This window comes from Nerophis lumbriciformis, linkage group LG13, assembly GCF_033978685.3.
Source record: "Nerophis lumbriciformis linkage group LG13, RoL_Nlum_v2.1, whole genome shotgun sequence".
NCBI classification, from domain to species: Eukaryota; Metazoa; Chordata; class Actinopteri; order Syngnathiformes; family Syngnathidae; genus Nerophis; species Nerophis lumbriciformis.
Genome location: NC_084560.2, coordinates 30,818,801 through 30,838,078, shown reverse-complemented (window position 1 = coordinate 30,838,078; position 19,278 = coordinate 30,818,801). Strand labels below are relative to the sequence as shown.

Here is a 19,278-nt window from a genome sequence, read left to right as displayed (position 1 = left end):
TATAATAAATACTTGAATTTCAGTGTTAATTTATATACACATATACACACACACATAACACTCATCTACTCATTGTTGAGTTAAGGGTTGAATTGTCCATCCTTGTTCTAATCTCTGTCACTATTTTTCGAACCATGTTGAACATCCTCTCTGATGATGCATCCTGCTTCGTCTCCAGTTGTGCACTGCACTCTCTAAAAGCTGGTGATGTTATTGTCACATATGCATGTACAGTAGATGGCAGTATTGTCCTGTTTAAGAGTGTCACAACATTGCTGTTTACGGCAGACAAACAGCTTTACGGTAGACAAAAACGTGACTGCTGTTGTTGTGTGTTGTTGCCGCGCTGGGAGGACGTTAATGAAACTGCCCAACAATAAACCCACATAAGAAACCAAGAACTCGCCCTCCATCATTCTACAGTTATAACGTGATTGGGCAGGTACGCTGTTTAAATTGTGGGTTAGCATGGACCTGAGTCCGCCTGAATTTCGAGAGATTTTTGGGAGAAAATTTTGTCCTGGGAGGTTTTCGGGAGAGGCTCTGAATTTCGGGAGTTTCCCGGAAAATCCAGGAGGGTTGGCAAGTATGTGCGAGACCCTGAAAGTGGACAAGCGGTAGAAAATGAATGTATGTATATACTTAGACTTCCTTTTATTGTCATTCAAATTTGAACTTTACAGTACAGATAAACAATCAATCAATCAAAGTTTATTTATATAGCCCTAAATCACAAGCAGTGTTGGGTTAGTTACTGAAAACCAGTAACTAGTTACAGTTACTAGTTACTTTATTTCAAAATTAACTCAGTTACTAACTCAGTTACTTACACCAAAAAGTAATGCGTTACTGTGAAAAGTAACTAGTTACTTATTTTTTTCTTGTTTTTTTTTTAAAGCTCCCATTAATGCCCTTTTAGCCATCATTTCAGTACTGTTATTGCACTGGAGAATAATACAATCTGTTGATCAGCGCTAGGACTTTTCAAAATGGGGTCCCAGGGACCGCATCAAGTCATAAAAATGGGGTCCTACAGTAAATTTTTGGGGTCCCACTTTTTTGTAAGCATTTTGAAAAACAAAAGATGAACGTATGCATTATCCTGTTGTATCTCACATTCTATATTGTGTTTTGGAAAAATGTTGTCATAAACATTACTTAATTTATTTTGAAAAATAATAAAAAAATAAAACAAATTTGTATACATATGTAAATGTATTCAGTTATAAACATTCATTCACTTTCTTCTTTCCTTCATGTATCTAAACTTTACCGCTGCTGGTAGTTTTTTCTATGTTTTTATTTAATAAGTTGTAGGTGTATTTATTTCAGTATAAAAGTGTAAAAAAGTTTTGCTTCGGTCATTAAATGGTGTGCCAGGGCATTGTTGCGTTTGGACCAGTTGTTCCTCCCAGGGAATTCAAGTTGCTGGCCGCTCCCAAGCTCTTTGTGACACGTACAGCTGAGTAGAAGAACCACCAGAGACAGAATAGGTATTTTGTAATTTTATCTCCAAAGCTTCGAAAATATAATGAGAGCAGTCCAGCATAGAACATTCAATCGCGCAGCTAAGATGGTCTGATCTAAAATATGGAAACCTTCTCTTCTATAAAGTGTCTCTCCCTCCCACCCTCGTTGTCTTGTCTCTTTTTCCAGCCCAAACACATGCCCATTGTCCTCCTCAGCTGGACACAGGAACAGATAAGGAAAAGGAGTATCTCTCCTCCTTACATTCCAAAGTCAAGGTTAGCACACAGTACTTGCAGACAACCAAAAGACCACAATTGGAAGAAGAACACTAGCTGTTTTGTAATATGATTATGAAAATAAAGAAGTAACACTTAAATACGGATATATGTAAATATCTGCCTCCGACAGCATACATACATTTTATATTTAACGTTTAAATCTCTGGAGTCTACATCCACTTCAGATCTATTCCTCATTTCCAAATGTTTTAGTTTTTTTATGTTGTTTTTTGTTTGTTTGTTTTCCGCCCTTTTTTGTCAAACAAAACTATGTTTTTAATGGCAAACACACAAAATATGCAACATTTTCCACCAAAAATATTTTTCAAAATGGAATATTTGATGTGAAGTAATCGGAACCTTGGATAGGTCAATAATTCATAATAACATTGATTTTGATTTAATATTATGTTTTGAGCAATGACAGTTTGAAAGAAATTGATTAACTTAAACAAGTTGAAAAACGTATTCAGGTGTTACCATTTAGTGGTCAATTGTAGGGAATATATACAGTACTGTGCAATCTACTAATAAAAGTCTCAATCAATCCACTCCCTCGCTCTTTCTGTCTTTGCCCCTCCCTCACGAATGCTGCTGCATGCGCACAATTTGTTTTGTTTTTAACCCCTTCTTTACCCTGAACGTACATTGAAAATACACGCAACCCTCACTCTAAATGCCGGACATTTGAGGCATTTAAGAAACTCCGCACGGACAGCCCCGCAAAAGAAGACATGTCCAGGGAAAAGAGGACGCATGGTCAGTCTAGAATATCTCCATGTTAAGAAACTCGGCTTCAGCTGCACCATGTCTTTTTAGTAAACACAGACACGCCCCCCCTCCCCCCACACCCAGACACACAGCGCCTTTTCTCTTATCCCCGTTGTGACACAGAAAGAATCAAAAGGACGACACTGCAACTCTTCAATAAAACACACTCAGATCTTCTGTTTTTAGCTGATACTACATAAAAAATAACGTAAAATAACGCAGTAACCCATCATGTAGTAACGGTAACTGAGTTACTAAATATAAAAAATAACGCGTTAGATTACTAGTTACCGCCGAAACTAACGGCGTTACATAACGCGTTAGTTAGTCCCAACACTGATCACGAGTGTCTCAAAGGGCTGCACAAGCCACAACAACATCCTCGGCTCAGATCCCACATCAGGGCAATGAGAAACCATGGAGGGGACCGCAGATATGATCAAACTTTATTGTTCTTGTCAAAAGTCTAGCAGTCACATTTTGTACCAACTGTTGTCTTTCATTGCTAGATTTAGGGATACCCAAAAATAATACATTACAGTAATCGAGAAGAGACGTAAACATGAGTCCGCATGGTGCCTATAAATAAAACATAGACATGACTTAATATTGTTGGCAATGGTAAATAAAACTACTAAGTTCTGCTGCTTTATTCACAGTCACTGATCAGTCAAAGCATACATATATACACACACAATATATATATATATATATATATATATATATACACACACACACACACACACACACACACACACACACACACACACACACACATATAACAGCTATGCTTTTTAATGCGTGCAATTTTGTTGTCTGTTTACTGAAAAGTGACCAGAAGACAGGAAACGTTCTCATATTTAGTCTAATGATCTTCCATCCATCCATTTTAAACCGCTTGTCCCTTTTGGGTTCGTGGAGGGTGCTGGAGCCTATCTCAGCTGCATTCGGACGGAAGGCGGGGTACACCCTGGACAAGTCACCACCTCATCGCAGGGCCAACACAGATAGACAGACATCATTCACACTCACATTCACACACTAGGACCAATTTAGTGTTGTCAATTAACCTATCCCCAGGTGCATGTCTTTGGCAGTGGGAGGAAGCCGGAGTACCCGGAGGGAACCCACGCAGTCGCGGGGAGAACATGCAAACTCCACACAGTAAGATCCCAAGCCCAGGATTGAACCCAGAACCTTTGTATTGTGAGGCACACGCACAAACCCCTAAAGATCTTATAAAATGAAATTAGAGATCAATTAAGTTAAGGGTTGTTTTTGTTATTTTTGTTATCAGAATGGGATAATCTCTCTGAAAGTTCTAGACTTCTGTGTTCATCATACTTGCCAACCCTCCCGGATTTTCCGGGAGACTCCCGAAATTCAGCGCTTCTCCCGAAAACCTCCCGGGACAAATTTTCTCCCGAAAATCTCCCGAAATTCAGGCGGACCTGAGTGACGTGTCGACAGCCTGTTTTCACGTCCGCTTTCCCACAATATAAACAGCGTGCCTGCCCAATGACGTTATAACTGTAGAATGATCGAGGGCCAGTTCTTAGTTTCTTATGTGGGTTTATTGCTAGGCAGTTTCATTAACGTGCTCCCAGCGCGGCAACAACACACAACAACAGCAGTCACGTTTTCGTCTACCGTAAACAGCAATGTTGTGACACTCTTAAAAAGGGCAATACTGCCATCTACTGTACATGCATATGTGACATTAACATCTAGGGCTTTTAGAGAGTGCAGTGCACAACTGCGCACACAACAAGGAGACGAAGCAGAATGCATCATCAGAGAGGGTGTTCAGCATGGTTTTGAAAAATAGGGACAGAGAATAGAACAAGGATGGACAATTCAACCCTTAACAATGAGTAGATGAGTGTTATGTGTGTGTATATGTGTAAATAAATGAACACTGAAATTCTATAGCTAGAATTCACTGAAAGTCAAGTATTTCTTATATATATATGAAGTACTTGACTTGGTGAATTCTAGCTGTAAATATACTCCCTCTATATATATATATATATATATATATATATATATATATATATATATATATATATATATATATGTCTTAATAAGATTATCCAAAAAATAGTGCTCGATACCGTGGTAGAGCGCAATATATGTACAGGTAAAAGCCAGTAAATTAGAATATTTTGAAAAACTTGATTTATTTCAGTAATTGCATTCAAAAGGTGTAACTTGTACATTATATTTATTCATTGCACACAGACTGATGCATTCAAATGTTTATTTCATTTAATTTTGATGATTTGAAGTGGCAACAAATGAAAATCCAAAATTCCGTGTGTCACAAAATTAGAATATTACTTAAGGCTAATACAAAAAAGGGATTTTTAGAAATGTTGGCCAACTGAAAAGTATGAAAATGAAAAATATGAGCATTTACAATACTCAATACTTGGTTGGAGCTCCTTTTGCCTCAATTACTGCGTTAATGCGGCGTGGCATGGAGTCGATGAGTTTCTGGCACTGCTCAGGTGTTATGAGAGCCCAGGTTGCTCTGATAGTGGCCTTCAACTCTTCTGCGTTTTTGGGTCTGGCATTCTGCATCTTCCTTTTCACAATACCCCACAGATTTTCTATGGGGCTAAGGTCAGGGGAGTTGGCGGGCCAATTTAGAACAGAAATACCATGGTCCATAAACCAGGCACGGGTAGATTTTGCGCTGTGTGCAGGCGCCAAGTCCTGTTGGAACTTGAAATCTCCATCTCCATAGAGCAGGTCAGCAGCAGGAAGCATGAAGTGCTCTAAAACTTGCTGGTAGACGGCTGCGTTGACCCTGGATCTCAGGAAACAGAGTGGACCGACACCAGCAGATGACATGGCACCCCAAACCATCACCCTACCATGCAAATTTTGCATTTCCTTTGGAAATCGAGGTCCCAGAGTCTGGAGGAAGACAGGAGAGGCACAGGATCCACGTTGCCTGAAGTCTAGTGTAAAGTTTCCACCATCAGTGATGGTTTGGGGTGCCATGTCATCTGCTGGTGTCGGTCCACTCTGTTTCCTGAGATCCAGGGTCAACGCAGCCGTCTACCAGCAAGTTTTAGAGCACTTCATGCTTCCTGCTGCTGACCTGCTCTATGGAGATGGAGATTTCAAGTTCCAACAGGACTTGGCGCCTGCACACAGCGCAAAATCTACCCGTGCCTGGTTTACGGACCATGGTATTTCTGTTCTAAATTGGCCCGCCAACTCCCCTGACCTTAGCCCCATAGAAAATCTGTGGGGTATTGTGAAAAGGAAGATGCAGAATGCCAGACCCAAAAACGCAGAAGAGTTGAAGGCCACTATCAGAGCAACCTGGGCTCTCATAACACCTGAGCAGTGCCAGAAACTCATCGACTCCATGCCACGCCGCCTTAACGCAGTAATTGAGGCAAAAGGAGCTCCAACCAAGTATTGAGTATTGTACATGCTCATATTTTTCATTTTCATACTTTTCAGTTGGCCAACATTTCTAAAAATCCCTTTTTTGTATTAGCCTTAAGTAATATTCTAATTTTGTGACACACGGAATTTTGGATTTAAATTTGTTGCCACTTCAAATCATCAAAATTAAATGAAATAAACATTTGAATGCATCAGTCTGTGTGCAATGAATAAATATAATGTACAAGTTACACCTTTTGAATGCAATTACTGAAATAAATCAAGTTTTTCAAAATATTCTAATTTACTGGCTTTTACCTGTATGTGTGGGAAAAAATCACAAGACTACTTCATCTCTACAGGCCTGTTTCATGAGGGGTTCCCTCAATCATCAGGAGATTTTCATAGGAGCATTCACATACCATGGTTTATATAGGGCACAGAGTGGGTAGGTACAGGCTGGCGTAGGGGCGTGGTGATTGGTTCATGTGTTACCTAGGAGGTGTTTCCGTCTGTGACGGCATGCTGATACAATTTTGCTGCGCTTGTTGAGGGATGACAGGTCTGGACGGTATATAATAAACAGTTTCTCTTTCAAGCATAGGTTGCATCTTTTATTACCACTATTGTAAGGTGTGCTGGATGCAAGAATTTGCCATGTTATTGAATATTCAACATTATTGTCTTTGAGGTCCCAAATGTGTTTGCTGAGTTCTGTAGTATTCCGCAGGTTTTGGTTCCTGAAAGAAGCCTTGTGATTGTTCCATCTGGTTTTAAACTCTCCCTCGGTTAATCCTACATACGTGTCGGATGTGTTAATGTCCTTGCGTGTTACCTTTGATTGGTAAACAACTGATGTTTGTAAGCACCCCCCGTTGAGAGGGCAATCAGGTTTATTGCGGCAGTTGCAGCCTTTGTTGGTTTTGGAGTCGCTCTGTCCGGGGGCAGACGGTTCATTTGCAATTGTTTTGTTGTGGTTTGAAATAATTTGTCGTATATTGTTCATGCAGCTGTAGCTCAATTTAATGTTGTTCTTGTTGAATACTTTTCTTAGGGTGTTGCCTTTGGGGAAGTGTTTGTCGATCAGAGTGAGGAATTTGTGGCCAATATTAGTTGAGACCTAATATTAGTTGAGACCTAATATTGGCCACAAATTCCTCACATACTTGCATGTTCGAAATAAACTCAAACTCAAACTCAAACTCTGATCGACAAACACTTCCCCAAAGGCAACACCCTAAGAAAAGTATTCAACAAGAACAACATTAAATTGAGCTACAGCTGTATGAAGAATATACGACAAATTATTTCAAACCACAACAAAACAATTGCAAATGAGCCGTCTGCCCCCGGACAGAGCGACTCCAAAACCAACAAAGGCTGCAACTGCCACAAGAAACCTGATTTCCCTCTCAACGGGGGGTGCTTACAAACATCAGTTGTTTACCAATCAAAGGTAACACACAAGGACATTAACACATCCGACACATATGTAGGATTAACCGAGGGAGAGTTTAAAACCAGATGGAACAATCACAAGGCTTCTTTCAGGAACCAAAACCTGCGGAATACTACAGAACTCAGCAAACACATTTGGGACCTCAAAGACAATAATGTTGAATATTCAATAACATGGCAAATTCTTGCATCCAGCACACCTTACAATAGTGGTAATAAAAGATGCAACCTATGCTTGAAAGAGAAACTGTTTATTATATACCGTCCAGACCTGTCATCCCTCAACAAGCGCAGCAAAATTGTATCAGCATGCCGTCACAGACGGAAACACCTCCTAGGTAACACATGAACCAATCACCACGCCCCTAAGCCAGCCTGTACCTACCCACTCTGTGCCCTATATAAACCATGGTATGTGAATGCTCCTATTAAAATCTCCTGATGATTGAGGGAACCCCTCATGAAACAGGCCTGTAGAGATGAAGTAGTCTTGTGATTTTTTCCCACACATACATACATACATACACACATACATATATATATATATATATATATATATATAGCTAGAATTCACTGAAAGTCAAGTATTTCTTATATATATATATATATATATATATATATATATATATATATATGAAATACTTGACTTGGTGAATTCTAGCTGTAAATATACTCCTCCCCTCTTAACCACGCCCCCCCAACCACTTTATTTTTTTAAATTTTTTATAAGACTTCAATCAATCAATCGTTTATTTATATAGCCGTTAATCACAAGTGTCTCAAAGGGCTGCACAAGCCACAAGGACATCCTTGGCTCAGATCCCACATCAGGGCAAGAAAAAAACTCAACCCAATTAGATACAATGAGAAACCTTAGAGGGGACCGCCGATGTGGGGACCCCCCTGGGCGACCGGTGCAATGTAATTCGAGTGGATCTAATTAATAGTGTGAGAGTCCAGTCCATAGTGGGGCCAGCAGGAGATCATCTTGAGTGGAGACAAGTCAGCAGCGCAGAGACGTCCCCAACTGATGCACAGAGGAGTGGTCCATCCCGGGTCCCGACTTTGAACAACTAGCGCGTCATCTGTGGTCACCTGATAACCTCCCACGCAGGAGAGGGGGGAAGAGCAGAAAAGAGACGGCAGATCAACTGGTCTAAAAGAGGGGTCTATTTTAAGGCTAGAGTATACAAATGAGTTTTAAGATGGGACTTAAATGCTTCTACTGAGGTAGCAGACAGGCGTTCTCTTCTGTTTTTAAGAACCTACTGCAAAAACAATTGTCAAAAATCCTCTATAAGACAAGGACACGCTGTTGTTTTTAGGTATGACAGGGAGATGCTGCTGTTTTTAAAAGGACCTACTCTACAAACCGTGATAAAAGACCCTCTATTCCACAGGACCAATCTGCTGTTTTTAGGAATTTGTGGCAAAAGCACAGGGCATTAAAATATCCTATTCATGAAATAGTATTTACATTTTATTAACCTACTGTAGAAGCATTAATCAACAGGTTTTAAATAAACTGTCAATAAAATTTAAGTCCAAATGAAAATACAGCTTCACCACTTTAGTCATAATGTTTGCGCTTCCGAAACGTCTTTATGACTTAGCTTACAGTTTTTTCCAATTGCTTACACACTAAATTTGACATTTTCACACAGTTAACAAAAGGTCTACACACAGTAAACAAAACCACTGTGCAGATTTGCCTAATATTAGGCATAGACTCCGCTTCACATTTTATGCGAAATATTACACACAATGCTTTACACACACTTTCCCATCTTGCACATAGATAACGATTGTGATACACACATCTTTACACCTTACACAAAGATATGAAATGTGAAGTTACTTCCTGGTCAATCCAAAGGGCTGGCTTGCCAACGACCACACAATTGAACACATTGGATAATCACATCCACCAGGTGTAAAGACACACAGGTCATAAATTGAAAATACAGCTTTTAAGGGGGTGCTACAATCATACAGTTTTTTCCATTTGTAATTTTTATCTCCAGATTTTTTTTTCAAACCTTTTTATTTGTCTCAGATTTTACAGTTTTTTACAATTGCTTACATACAACATTTTACATTTTCACACAGTTAACAAAGGTCTACACACAGTAAACAAAACCACTGTGCAGATTTGCCTAATATTAGGCATAGACTCCGCTTCACATTGTATGCGAAATATTACACACACCTTCCCATCTTGCACACAGATAACGATTGTGATACACACATCTTTACACCTTACACAAAGATAAGAAATGTGAAGTTACTTCCTGGTCAATCCAAAGGGCTGGCTTGCAAACGACCACACAATTGAACACATTGGATAATCACATCCACCAGGTGTAAAGACACAGGTGATGAATTGAAAATACAGCTTTCAAATGGGTGCTACAGTTGTACAGTTTTTTCCATTTGCAATTTTTATTTCCAGATTTTTTTTTCTAACCTTTTTATTTGTCTCAGATTTTACAGGTTTTTTTTTTACAATTGCTTACATACAAAATTTGACATTTTCACACAGTTAAAGTCTACACACAGTAAATAAAACCACTGTGCAGATTTGCCTAATATTAGGCATAGACTATGCTTTGCAGTTTTAGCGAAGCATTGTGTGTAAAGCACACAATACTTTACACACACCTTCCCATCTTGCGCATGTGATGTGGATGAGATACTATGGCCTGATCCAGCTAGACGGGCAGGTGATGATTAGAATCAGTAACTAAGGCTTTTGAGTATGTTCTTTCATAGAGTTTATGTTGCCTAAGTCTGCACATGTAGCCTATACTCTATGCTGTCATTTTTGTTTACCTCCAGATTTTTTTTCAAACTTTTTTATTTGTCTCAAATTTGAATTTGTACTGCATGTCATTGTTGACTACTGTGATATGTTACTTTACCTGACTGTGGTAAAAAGTAATAATTTCAGTTTGCAGTATCATTGTTGAGCATTTCCGGAAAAGATTACAGGATATTTTTACTTTTTCTTTAGGTCCTTACGTAACGGCCCACTTCAAAATAAACAATGACGATTGCTATGGATTTGCCAATATATTTTGTCAAGTTACAGTAATCATTCATCACATATGCTAAAAAGGTCAGACAAAATGCCCCAAACATGTGATTTCTCTATAGTAAAAAAGGGGTTTTTACAAATGTGTTTTGTATTTATCACTGTTCTGGGTAACTCACTCCAATAGTGTCTTATCATTTGAAGTCTGCGTGGAGTGAGTTCACAATAAAACTGCATTTTTACAAATGCTTGCTTTATTTTGATGAATGGGCATATGTTTTGACGTAAGTGTGTCATTTTGCAAATAATCTAAGAATTAAGAAAATTGAATGTTGTGTTTGGAAAAGTGTGTAAATCCGTTTGAAAAAAGACACACAGTTAGCAAAATTGTGTGTAAGGAAATGGAAAAAACTAATACTTATTGTGTTTGTTGGAGATTGTCATTACTGCCAAAAGGTGTATTACAACTGAGTAATGCTGTGGACCATACGGACCACAGCTGAGAAACATATATTTTTTGCGGCCTTCTAGAAACACTGCTCTATATAACAGAAGAAATGCTGCGTTTAGGGATCTACTGTCATGCAAAACACTGGTCAAATATATTTTATATGACATGGGCTGTTCATAGAAATCTACTGCAGAAACACAAGTCAAAGACCTTCTGTTTGACAGAAGTAGTTTGTAATTTTGATTGACTGAATTCCTAGTAAGTTATTGTTAATGAGCGATGATGAAGCTGAATGGATCATAAAGCAATTGAACAGAAATGGAGTGCACTACTCGATTGCCACCAGCAGAGGCGCTGTTGCTTCAGTTTCAACTAGCTTGCTGTCAAAAGAAGGGAATTATGGAAAGTTGAGGTAGTGTATATCTACGCTGACACAACTCCAGGTAGCAACATTCTGATTAGTTCAGAAAGAGATGTTTGCAAAGAATATTTAAACATAAAATCAGTTGATTGTTCATTTTCCCCCAACCACCTCAAAGACATCTGCTTTAATGCTCGTCTTTATGTGCCCCTCTAGAAAAATGATTTAAATTCAAACCTTTTCTTGCATTTATTGTTCTCCAAACAAACTTGAAGTGAGTTCGAGCACTGGAATAGGCAGAGAGGAGGAGAAACATAAAACTTAACTCTTATCTTTGGCTCATGTGTGATGACTTCTGGGAGGAAGCTGTAGTTTAATAGCGGAGATTAATAGCGCTGCCTTGTAGATAACGGCCACTCACCCCCTAATGATTTATGAAACAGCGGTTAAAAAGAGAAGCTACAGAACGGATGGGAGGAACAGAAACTGAAGCATACGTACGTTTGAATCACTAACACTATTTTAATTAGGTGTGATTTCACGGGTAGAGCATGCGATGCAATTATGAGCAATTAAAGTGAAAATATCAAGGACATTATACAGCAGCGGTTAATTAGAGGTCCATGGTATGTGTTAATGTATGTTTTATAACAGCGTATAAGAGAGTGAATGCACATATTCTACAAAAACATGCATTAATTGCTGCAGTGACAGTATTTCATCCCGTTTTTTCCCTTCACCAAAGAAGTTATATAATGAGCGACGATAACGCCATCTTTGACTTTTCTATTTTTGGCACGGTGTCATATCATTGGCTGGTAAAAATCCCTCAGAGATCATTTATTGAACAAACTATCGGTCTCAGAAGATGTGCGGTAATGGACTGCATGGCTGCGGTATATGTCAGGATTGACAGGGAAAAGGAAAAGAAAAATCATATAAGATGACTTTGGGAAAACAGTAGAAAGTAATTAACTACATCCACCAGCTAACTAACTATGCCAACTAAGGCATGGTACGGCATGTTATGATCTGGTTTGGTACGGTACGGTATGTTAAGAAACGGCACAGTATGGTAAGGTACGTTGCGGTACAGTGAAGTATGGTATAGTGCTGTAAGGTATAGTATCATATGGTAAGGTACGGCAGTACTGTATGGTACGGTACAGTCAGGTAAGGTTTGCTACAGTATGGTATGGTATGGTACAGTACGGTAAGTTACGGCACAGTGCGGTATGGTACGGTACAGTCATACTTGCCAACCTTGAGACCTCCGATTTCGGGAGGTGTGTGTGGGGGGGTGGTTAAGAGGGGAGGAGTATATTTACAGCTAGAATTCACCAAGTCAAGTATTTCATATATATATATACATATACATATATATATATACATATACATATATACATATATATATACATATACATATATACATATACATATATACATATACATATACATATATATATATATATATATATATATATATATATATATATATATATATAAGAAATACTGACTTTCAGTGAATTCTAGCTATATATATATATATATATATATATATATATAAATAAGAGAAATACTTGAATTTCAGTTTTCATTTATTTACACATATACACACACATAACACTCATCTACTCATTGTTGAGTTAAGGGTTGAATTGTCCATCCTTGTTCTATTCTCTGTCACTATTTTTCTAACCATGCTGAACACCCTCTCTGATGATGCATTCTGCTTTGTCTCCTTGTTGTGTGCGCAGTTGTGCACTGCACTCTCTACAAGCCGTAGATGTTATTGTCACATATGCATGTACAGTAGATGGCAGTATTGTCCTGTTTAAGATTGTCACAACATTGCTGTTTATGGCAGATGAAAACGTGACTGCTGTTGTTGTGTGTTGTTGCCGCGCTGGGAGGACGTGAATGAAACTGCCTAACAATAAGCCCACATAAGAAACCAAGAACTCGCCCTCCATCATTCTACAGTTATAACGTGATTGGGCAGGCACGCCGTTTGTATTGTGGGAAAGCGGACGTGAAAACAGGCTGTCGACACGTCACTCAGGTCCGCCTGAATTTCGGGAGATTTTCGGGAGAAAATTTGTCCCGGGAGGTTTTCGGGAGAGACGCTGAATTTCGGGAGTCTCCCGGGAAATCCGGGAGGGTTGGCAAGTATGAATACAGTACTGTAAAGTAAGGTATTGTATGGTACGATATGGTATGGTACGATACAGTACGGTAAGGTGTGATACGATACAATACAGTATGGTATGATACAGTACTGTATGGTACTATAAAGTTTGTTTTAGACAAACTTAACAAGTTACTTTAAGTGGCTACATTTGCACAATTCAACATGTCCAAAAACGAATATTAAGAAACAATGCTTATTTAATCCCACCCCTTCTCCACACCAATGATCTATCCTTTATTAACACTTAATCGTTTACAGGTCTTTCAACATTTTCTTCAAATTTCTTTTGCTTACGTTTGTCTTTTCAAGTTTGTTCACGTTCTGTGTAAGAAATCGAAGGAACGTGTTGAAAATGTACACTATTGTCAAAGATTGTTTATATGACAGGACCGCTCTGCTGTTTTTAGGGACCCACTGTAAAAACACATGTCAATGATCCGCTACACAACAAGGGTGTTCCGTTGTTTTTAGGAATCTGTTAAAAAAATGTTACCTGTATATTTTTAACAGTAGCTGTGGAAGTCACTAGGGTTGGGTATCATTTATATTTTAACCGATACTATTACCAAATCGGTACTTATAAAAAGGCTAAGACTTTTGTTAAAGTATATATTACTCTGTAGTGATCGGATGCTATGCATTACAGTAGCTGTGTGGTTGATAACTGTCAACATGAGTCTGCATGGTGCCTATAAATAAAACAGACATGACTTACTATTGTTGGCAATGGTAAATAAAACTACTTTTTTGCTACTTTAAAAGCGCACGCACGCGCACACACACACACACATATACACACACACACTCACAATATATATATCAGCTATGCTTTGTTATGTGTGCAATTGTGTTGTCTTTCCTGAAAAGTGACCAGAAGACAGGAAACTTTCTCATACTTAGCCTAAGGATCCTATAAAAAGGAAGTTACAAATCAATTAAGTGTTGTTTTTATTATCTTTTGTTATCAGAGTGGGAGAATCTCTCTGAAATTTCTAGACTTCTGTGTTAATGCCATTGTTATGTTGATGTGAATAATCGCACTCTTAAATTTTTAAGGACGGAGAGCAAAAACAGTAGTCAGAAACCCACAGACAAGACCTAATGCCTAATGTCATAATAAACATATTTGACTAGCAATTGTCAGCCGTCATAATAAACATATTTGACTAGCAATTGTCAGCCGTCATAATAAACATATTTGACTAGCAATTGTCAGCCCTCAAAATTAAGAGTGCTCTGCTGAACACTAATAATAAAAACGCTAACCAAAAGATCTTTCTCAGCTGGTTTTGAGGATCTACTGCATAAACGTATGTCAAAGATCCTCTATGGAACATAAATGTTCTGCTAGTTTTCAGAACCTACTGCAAAAAACACTTATCAAATATCCTCTACTGTAAAAACATTTATCAGTGAGCCTCTATGATAGAACTTATTAGCTCTTTTTTTTTTTTTTTACCTACTGCAGAAAGGGTAATTCAAAGATCCTCTACGACCGCAGCACTCCATACAGGCAATTGATGGTAACGATCTCATAAATATTCGTCAAAGATCCTCTGTGTAACATGAATATTCTGCTATTTTTTACAACCTACTGCACAAACACTTGATAGAGATCCTCTATGATAGGACTTATTTGCTCTTTTTTAGGACCTACTGCAGAAAACCCTTAAAGATTCTCTATGATAGAAATGGTTTGCTCTTTTTTATGACCTACTGCAGAAAGGCTGATTCAAAGATTCTTTACGACCGCAGCACTCCATACAGGAAATTGATGGTACAGATATAAATATTCGCCAAAGATCCTCTGTGTAACATGAAGATTCGGCTATTTTTTAGAACCTACTGCACAAACACTTGATAAAGATCCTCTTTGATAGGACTTATTTGCTCTTTTTTTTAGGACCTACGGCAGAAAACTCTTATCAAAGATCCTCTAAGACCACAGCACTCCATACAGACAATTGATTAAGTTAAGTTAAAGTACCAATGATTGTCACACACACACTAAGTGTGGTGAAATGTGTCTTCTGCATTAGACCCATCCTTTTGTTCACCCCTTGGGAGGTGAGGGGAGCATTGAGCAGCAGCGGTGGCCACGCCCGGGAATCATTTTTGGTGATTTGACCCCCAATTCCAACCCTTGATGCTGAGTGCCAAGCAGGGAGGTAATAGGTCCCATTTTTATAGTCTTTGGTATGACTCGGCCGTTGTTTGAACTCACAATCTACCGACCTCAGGGCGGACACTCAAACCATGGTACAAATCTCATAAATATTTGTCAAAAATCCTCTTTTTAACATAAATATTCTGCTATGTTTTAGAACCTATTGCACAAACACTTGAGAGATCCTCTATGATGTTGTTTGCTCTTTTTTTAGGACCTACTGTAGAAAACTCTTATCAAAGATTCTCTATAACCGCAGCACTCCATATAGGCAATTCATGGTACAGATCTCATAAATATTTGTCAAAGATCCTCTGTGTAACATGAATGTTCTATGTTTTAGAACCTACTGCACAAACACTTGATAGAGATCCTATATGATCGGACTTATTTGCACTTTTTTCAGGACCTACTGCAGAAAACTCTTAACAAAGATCGCAGCACTCCATACAAGCAATTCATGGTACAGATCTCATAAAAAATTGTCAAAGATCCTCTGTGTAACATAAATGATAAATGGGTTGTACTTGTATAGCGCTTTTCTACCTTCAAGGTACTCAAAGCGCTTTGACACTACTTCCACATTTACCCATTCACACACACATTCACACACTGATGGAGGGAGCTGCCATGCAAGGCGCTAACCAGCACCCATCAGGAGCAAGGGTGAAGTGTCTTGCTCAGGACACAACGGACATGACGAGGTTGGTACTAGGTGGGGATTGAACCAGGGACCCTCGGGTCGCGCACGGCCATTCTTCCACTGCGCCACGCCGTATGATAGGACCTATTGCAGAAAACTCTTATCAAAGATCCTCTATGACTGCATCACTCCATACAGGCAATTCATGGTACAGATCTCATAAATATTTGTCAAAGATCCTCTGTGTAACATGAATATTCTGCTATTTTTTAGAACCTACTGCACAAACACTTGATAGTGATCCTCTATGATAGGACTTGTTTGCGCTCTTTTTTAGGACCTATTGCAGAAAACCCTTATCAAAGATTCTCTATGACCACAATACTCCATACAGGAAATTCATGGTACAGATCTCATAAAAATTTGTCAAAGATCCTCTGTGTAACATGAATATTCTGCTATTTTTTAGAACCTACTGCACAAACACTTGATAGAGATCCTCTTTGATAGGACTTATTTGCTCTTTTTTAGGACCTAATGCAGAGAACCCTTATCAAAGATCCTCTATGACCGCAGCACTCCATACAGGCAATTCATGGTACATATCTCATACATATTTGCCAAAAATCCTCTGTGTAACATGAATATTCTGCTATTTTTTAGAACCTACTGCACAAACACTTGATAGAGATCCTCGATGATAGGACTTCTTTGTTCTTTTTTTAGGACCTAATGCAGAAAACTCTTATCAAAGATCCTCTATGACCGCAATACTCTATACAGGGAATTCATGGTACAGATCTCATAAATATTTGTCAAAGATCCTCTGTGTAACATGAATATTCTGCTTTTTTTTTTAAGAACCTACTGCATAAACACTTGATAGAGATCCTCTATTATAGGACTTGTTTGCTCTTTTTTTGTCGGGACTTGAGCTTTGACGTGGTTTGTTTTCCCATGGTGCAAATGATTTGGACCGGACATGGCGTGAAGGTAAATACATTTTTATTTTTACACTAACAAAAGAACAAAAAGCGCGCGCAAGGCGGAAGTACAAACTTGACTAAAGAAACAAATACTTGCACGTGGGCAAAACACTATGGACATGAACAAAAGTCGCTAACTGTGGCATAAATAGAAACAACTTACTTGACATGACGTGAACAGGGCAGCATGGACTATGAACATGAAACAGAGTGTCAAGAGTGTGTCAAAAGTGATGTCGCCAGGCTGACTGCCTGGCAACTACAGGCTTAAATAGTGATGACATGATTAGTGAAAACAGGTGCATGACTCAAAATGTGAAAACGTGAGACAGGTGCGTGACATGACGATGTGAACCAGGTGAAACTAATGGTTACTATGGTGACAAAGGGAGTGAAGACAAGAACTAAAAAGTGTCCAAAAACCAAGCAAAACATAACTAAACAAAACATGATCAAAGACATGACATTTTAGGACCTATTGCAGAAAACCCTTATCAAAGATCCTCTATGACCGCATCACACCATATAGGCAATTGATGGTACAGATCTCATCCTATATGTTCTATAAATATACATAATGATGTACCTTCTGACAGTATGAGTAATGCCCTATAACCCAAAAATACATCTGAGGAACGTAAAAGAGGTAAAAAAAGAAAAAGAAAAAAAAAAGGATGCAAATGAGACCTCTCCATCTCCTCTGGTTGGCTCCCGCGTTCTAGATGCGTGGATGACGTCAGCAAAGCCGCCTTTAAAGAAGATGCTGGACCTCGCAGGGAGCCGCACTCTCGCACTGTGCGTGGATTACATAGCGCAGAAGATGGAGAGCAGGAGGAGTAACAGGTGTGCGTGCATGTGGGATTTAAGAAGCTTGTGAACTTCCCCACCCAAAAAAGTGCACCAGTAAAGCTGTTACGCATGGAGCTCATGATGTTCTCCGGCCAGGCGGCGTTCAATTTCAGCTTCAACCTGAGCGACGAGCTGGAGCTGCTGCTGGAGGACGAGGACGAGCCTCGCCTGTCGCCCACCGGCTTCGTCGTGCTCTCCGTGTTTCTGGGCTTCATCATGACCTTTGGCTTCCTCAACAACCTGGTGGTGCTGCTGCTCTTCTGCAAGTTCAAAAAGCTGCGCACGCCCGTCAACATGCTGCTGCTCAACATCAGCGTCAGCGACATGCTGGTGTGCGTCTTCGGCACCACGCTCAGCTTCGCCTCCAGCATCCGGGGACGGTGGCTGCTCGGCCGCAGCGGCTGCAACTGGTACGGCTTCATCAACTCCTGCTTCGGTAAGACTTCGCGGCCACTTCGTCAGGTGCGCCGTCAGCCGCTCAAATGTTCCCAAAGTATTAACTTCAAGCACAATTAATAGACTCATGGGCACGTGGTGTCTTCAACACTTAAATCAGGGGTGTCAAACTTATTTTATATGGGGGGCCACATGGAGAAAAAATCCACTCCCAAGTGGGCAGGACTGGTAAAATCACGGCACAATAACTTGAAAATAAAGACAACTTCAGATTGTTGTTTTTAGTTTAAAAAATAGAACAAGCACATTCTGAAAATGTACAAATCATAATGTTTTTTGTTTTTTTTACACTTATATGTTGCGGTTAATTGCATTCTATCTTCATCAACTCCTGCTTCGGTAAGACTTCATGGCCACTTCGTCAGGTGCGCCGTCAGCCGCTCAAATGTTCCCAAAGTATTAACTTCAACCAGAATTAATAGACTGGGCACGTGGCGTCTTCAACACTTAAATCAGGGGTGTCAAACTCATTTCTGATGGGGGGCCACATGGAGAAAAATCCACTCCCAAATGGACTGGACTGGTAAAATCACGGCACGATAACTTCAAAATAAAGACAACTTCAGATTGTTGTTTTTTGTTTAAAAAATAGAACAAGCACATTCTGAAAATGTACAAATCATAATGTTTTTTGTTTTTTTTACACTTATATGTTGCGGTTAATTGCATTCTATCTTCATCAACTCCTGCTTCGGTAAGACTTCATGGCCACTTCGTCAGGTGCGCCGTCAGCCGCTCAAATGTTCCCAAAGTATTAA

General features: G+C 39.2%; 2 protein-coding genes across 2 annotated transcripts in view; one reads left to right on the top strand and one right to left on the bottom strand.

The window, feature by feature from the left end:
• uxs1 (UDP-glucuronate decarboxylase 1) overlaps nt 1-19,278 on the bottom strand; it is a 120,970-nt gene that overhangs the window by 92,451 nt on the left and 9,241 nt on the right. The gene's annotated exons all lie outside the window — the stretch shown is intronic.
• The window catches only part of tmtops2b (teleost multiple tissue opsin 2b), a 90,839-nt gene continuing 89,585 nt past the window's right edge, over nt 18,025-19,278 (top strand). The window contains exon 1 of the mRNA XM_061971056.2: nt 18,025-18,500. Within this exon, the coding sequence (XP_061827040.1) occupies nt 18,134-18,500 (367 nt within the window). The 5' untranslated portion in view covers nt 18,025-18,133. The remainder of the gene's footprint in view (nt 18,501-19,278) is intronic.